At 30.6% G+C, this 6,000-nt stretch overlaps 1 protein-coding gene across 2 annotated transcripts in view; it reads left to right on the top strand.

The window, feature by feature from the left end:
- The window catches only part of LOC117123324 (homeobox protein Hox-B7-B-like), a 29,945-nt gene extending 25,084 nt beyond the window's left edge, over positions 1 to 4,861 (top strand). For both annotated transcript variants that reach the window (XM_033269213.1, XM_033269221.1), the window contains one exon: positions 2,806 to 4,861. In XM_033269213.1, the coding sequence (XP_033125104.1) occupies positions 2,806 to 3,074 (269 nt within the window). In that variant the 3' untranslated portion in view covers positions 3,075 to 4,861. The remainder of the gene's footprint in view (positions 1 to 2,805) is intronic.
- Positions 4,862 to 6,000: the final 1,139 nt, after the last annotated feature.

A 6,000-nucleotide genomic window follows, 5' to 3' on the forward strand; every position in this document is an offset into this window, starting at 1 on the left:
TTACCTTGGATAGCATATTGAGTATATAGAGAAATAAGTATGTACGGCAGGGATAAACTCAAGTCTTCTTTTGTGCTATCTAAAGTGTTATATACGGTATCTCCGTAACTCGCTACAGTATAAACCAATGACGGAAAATCGTTAACGTGTTCGATTTGATGAGATTCATAAAATATTGTTTCCCCATATATTTTACTAAAGTGCGTCGAAGTGACGTTGAGTAGTCGGGAAAGATTAATGCCTTAAATATATTGCAAAATATTGTAGAATTATTAATAACTCGATGTAATCATTAATTCTATTCATACCGGTATTTTTTATTTTGGCCGACCCTCATGAGCTCCGCTTTTTCTGATCTTATTCAATAGCTAGGCTCATGTCCTTGTGTAATACGATTGATCTGTACTGTTCTTCTTCTCCACTAGGATTTGTAGTACTATTCCAGTGGGATTCGCCGCTAATTAAATTTATATTAATAATAATGTATGATTTCCTATTATTCACTTTATTACCAAATATTTCTGTGTGTTACTGTAGTGCAATTGACAAGTAGGCCTATTATTTCGATGATATTTTCTGTTGCTTATTCAAATCTTTCCTGCCTTGTCAAATATCTGTCTCTTATACACATCTTTTTTCTAAATGCTACAAGTGTCCTTGTAGCCATATTTTCAATGACTAGGCCTGTGTATTATCAAAATACAAACAGTACAGAAAGTAAAATAAACAATAAACCCAAAATGAATGATAAACTAACTATAATCAATCTAACATCACAAAATGATAATTATATGTAAACGCTGTGATATTCAAAACGTAATATTTTAATATTTAAAACGTACGGTAATATTTTAATCACGTAATACTGTATAGATAGTCCTATATAGGCCTATGTAATTTAGATACCAGTATTATGTATTACAAATCCAAATAACTATTTGAAAAATATATAGGCGTACTAACGAAGTGAACTGTTTTTAAGTATTTAAATAAAAAAATATATTACTTTTTATATATATGCCTATTTATATGCATGCTTAATGGTTGTATAGCCCTATATGCAGACCTGTATTGTATAATATATACAGTATTTCAGATTTACAACATGAAGGCTTAAGGTCTTATATAACATTGGTCTATGTACAGTATATAATATGTAATATTAAATATTCGTAGGACTATATATATTATATACATTGCATATACATATATATTGTATATTAGCCTATTCATATGCACTAAGACGAGTACTGTACTATTCTTCGTGTTAACCTGCTTTCCTATTACCATTCATCCTTAACAAAATAAACATTCAACAATTTACAATTTGGATTGTTCAAGCTCAAAGAGCTTAGATGATACGAATGAGAAATATTCAGTTCAGTGTTCAAAGAAATGGCCTAGATTTATATTCATAGACTTTACTGATTACATAATTGTTTGCCATGCATTTTAGAGGAAGGATAACGAATTCATGATAAAGTTGTAAACATTGTGTTGACACACCCCCGCCCTCCACCTCACCTCCTACAAAAAGATGACATCTTGAGTTGGTAAGACATATTTCTTAGTACTGCAGCTAATAATATAGGTGCTAGTTACAGGCCTATTGTAACTACTGTAAATGACAATCAAGTGAAAGTAAAAACACCTAAGATATAATTAAAGCATTAAATTGCTTCGAAAAAATTTAGTCTTTGGTGATATACTGCGAACTATAGACTTTTTAATACATAAGCTGTGTATAAAGAATAATTATGATAAACGTATTAGACCTATTAATAAAACATAAAATGCCCTTGTTCTAATTTCCGAATAAAAATTTACTAACTTAATATTATACAAAATCATCCTTATCTTATTAGCACCGTCGTGTTATTTTCCATGCATCGTATCGGTAAATCATACATCAATGTTTTAATGTTGTTTTAGATAAGAAACTAAAATACTAAATTGTTTTCAGGTGTCAATAATATTCTAGAAAAAATGGCAATTCCTTATTCCAGGAAATCTTGAAGTCAAACTTTTAATGGCATTGAGTAACACTGATTTGTATATACATTTTCATAATTAAAAAATAATAAACCAAAAATTCTGGGTAAAGTACCGGTAATGCAAAGGATATCTTTAAAAAACATGGCGATCACATAACCTTATTTTAAGTACAATCTGATTTTTAATATACAGCATTGCATGATTTTAATTATAATTTTATTCTAAGCACTTTCAAACCGGTTCAATCATTTAATTAATTTTAGTATACAATATCTTGAAAATAATAAATTCGAAGTTTACTATACAACTTTAACACCACTTTTACCCGTTTCTATTTTACTTGTATTTTAAATTATTTTTAATTGTTTTTAAATGCTTAGCATAAGATTAATTGATTTTAAATATCATTGTATATTTTATTGAATTATCCTTTAAGAATTATTTTGAATACATGTGTCGTTAAGTCTGTGGTTTTATAGTTTTATTGTGAACGCAACGCATGACGTGTGCCACTGATTCAAAAGTGTAGATTTCAAATGAAGTTATTATTATTATTATTATTAGCCTATTAATATTATTATTATTATTATTATTATTATTATTATTATAAGCATAGGCCTAGACCATTTTGTTGAAACTGAGAAAAACAATTAGTGTTATTTTTGCGATTATTATTTTTGATCATATCATTGTCATTATTATTATTACTCAATTAGTACCGTACGTATTATTATCATTATTATTTTCACTTATATTATTATTGTTATAATTAAATGTATTATAATCATAATTAATATTTATCTTTGACAGGCACATCTCAGATCGGTACGGACAAAAAGCGAGGACGACAGACCTACACACGATACCAAACGCTAGAATTAGAAAAGGAGTTTCATTTTAATCGATATTTAACGAGACGAAGACGGATCGAAATCGCACAGGCAGTTTGTCTATCGGAACGACAGATCAAAATTTGGTTTCAAAATAGAAGAATGAAGGCAAAGAAAGAAACGTCGCGGGACGACTCGGTCGACTCGCCTGAATCGCCGACCTCGGGGGATGAAAATGACGACGAATGAAGCGCTAACAGAATACGATTATCAATCAAGCTAAAGTTAGGCCAGTATAATTTCACAATACCTGCGCCCAATAGTGCATTGACGAAGTACTATTTTACCACCAGTGGAATGGTCCTAATCCGACAGAGACCGTGTGCGCACGAAATATTATAAAACAGTAGTTTGTGTTTGATATTATAAATGTATATTTTTATCTCATATCCATTTAAGCCTATCAGTAAAACACATGGGGCTTATAATATACAAATACAATGTTAGGTTCAAGGACCGACACTAAGTTGATATTACGTGGATCTGGATGTGTAGGCCTCTCTACATACCAGAGACATGTCACTGATAGTGTTAATAATAAAGTTATATTTCTCTATAATTTCCGATTTTCATTTTTGACGGTTAATGATTTTACAGTTGTTAAACATGATATGATTTTGTTAATTAGATAGATTTTATCATTTATCATTCTTTAGGAGTTTTCATTAAGTGCTTTACATCATGGTAAGAAATTTTATGCAAATCATTGATATTTATTAACATAATGATAAATGTTTGAACACATTTCATCTAGTTTTTGTATAGAACTAATGAATTATATAATAACGAGATTGTTGACTTACGAAACATTTCGCCATGAAGACAACATGTCTCCCTTTAGGCTGAGATTAAGTCAACATCAACAGGGGTCTAACGGGATTTCTTTTAGCATATGTCAATACCGGTAAATCTATTACCAATTTGATATCACTGTAAAGAATCAAACATTTGACAATTTTTAACTATAATCCACAGCATAATACAATGAATATCAAGATGTAACAATAATATTAGGTATTGGTTGATTTTCCAGCATTGTCGTTTTTAAAAAAATTTCTTCATTCCTTTCATACATCGATACCAAAACAAATTATGCTTATATGGTATTGAAAGTAATGAACCAATATAGGCCTAGTCCTAGAAAGAATACAGAGACATTCAACATTCGGATTGAAGTTAATCGTTATGAAAAATACGAGGTTGGAATATAAAATGGTCGTCCGATAGTCCCGTGTAGACCGATCTGAAATATTTACAATCTGAGCTCACTGACTGACATTTTGAATCTGATTGAATCATAAACCTAACGACCTACCTTTGAGGTCAAAGTTCCAAATCGATGGTACACAAGTGACTCGTTATAATACTATAGGTCTATATTACAGTACATGCTTTTACAAATAACACACTTTGCTTATCTATCAGAAATGTTGCTGAATTTGGGCCAAAGAAGCTAATTTTGGGTAAATTTAAACATTCAGTAATATAAAGTAAATATTTATATTAATATAAGGGCGACATATTATTATTATTATTATTATTATTATTATTTTTGAAGTTTATTTATATTATATCAAGGTGAACAATACGCACTGCTTCTTTTCTCCGAACGTTTAGAGACGTACTCCATGCTTTTTTTTTTAATTGGTAAAAATGGGCCACCAACAATAAAGTATAGTGCATTGATCTAAATTGATATTAAAATAATGTGATTACCAACATTCAGGTTGCTTGTTGTAAAATCCGTCGTGAACATGGCTAAATAAACTCCTGGTGTTTTTGTATCTGTATTCTCCACTAAAAATACATGGTGGCACCAATATCATACTAACATTATTTTGACTGATGAGGGTTTTAGAGGCACAATACTTGCCCGATCTACGCCGTCACCATTCGCTGTACATACTGCATATGGATTTATTTGAATGTTGAGTTCAATTTGTATTGTAAATAAAAGACGAACCATTGTGACAGAACAAAAGCAGTTTTGCCTTATTTGTTGTATCTTAATCTAAATAATCTAAAAACATATTTTCTTTGTCTATTTAGTCTTAGTGTATGTGGGCCTAGACCAAAGTAGTACAGGCTTTCAACTCATCGTAAATAATCACGATCTAGTCTGAAAGCTCTGTATGGCCTTCAGTACACTAATAATTGAAAATAGATAGAGACAATGGAGAGACATAAACTAAGACCTACAGTAACCCTCGTTATACATCAAAGAAGTGTGTTGTCTCCCCTTATCTTTCCATAAAAATCAATAAATTAAACTTTAGTTAAGAACAACTCTGTGGGGCCAAATTGTTTTCAGACAAAACCGCCTCGCCAACTTACCCTTACATATTATTGGCATAGGCCTAGTTTCCAACTCAAAATCACACTTCGGTACATTATCGTCGTTAGCTCATCCATGGACCTAAAATTAACCCCATAGGTCCATGGATCACCCCAATGCCTATTGTAATAATGACGTTTCAGTTCAAAACAAAAATGCAATAACCTGTTCAACAAAACATCATTTAATAGTCATAAAACATTACCACAGAACCTTTCCATTCAACCACATCAATAAACTTGAAAGGAAGCATAATGTAAAATGTTACTTACAGGTAGACCTAAACCTGGTTTATGTTTGTATATTTAGGAATATTAATGTGTTGAAAAGATTACCGAGCCTTTAAATCTTTTAGGAGAGCCACTTAAACTGCTTAAGAACTCTTTAGCAATCTGTGAAAGGTAGCGTAATTTCCTTTGTTTTATATTTTATATAATATATTTAAATGAATTAGATAATCCAAGTCCTAAGATTTACTTTGCCTTCTTAACAGCTAAAACAAATAATAATTCAATTAGCCCGATATATATTTAAGAGAGTGAGTTTTTTTTAAAATTATGTATTAATGCCTTTATGAAAGAGCACAGGGTCAACTGTGCCCATAGCTTTCAAAGCCAATATAACAAAAAAAAAAAAAAAATACGCCGTATAATCTGTGACATACAGATGAAATATCGCATGAAACACTCCACAACACATGAACATTAGATCGAAGCAGGGATGAATTGTGGAAAAGGAAAAAAATACCAATGTAACATATAAGTAATGCAGCAACTAGAT

The sequence above is a fragment of the Anneissia japonica genome, unplaced genomic scaffold, assembly GCF_011630105.1.
Source record: "Anneissia japonica isolate Jap-2015-1 unplaced genomic scaffold, ASM1163010v1 scaffold288292_len1863012_cov191, whole genome shotgun sequence".
Classification (NCBI taxonomy): domain Eukaryota; kingdom Metazoa; phylum Echinodermata; class Crinoidea; order Comatulida; family Comatulidae; genus Anneissia; species Anneissia japonica.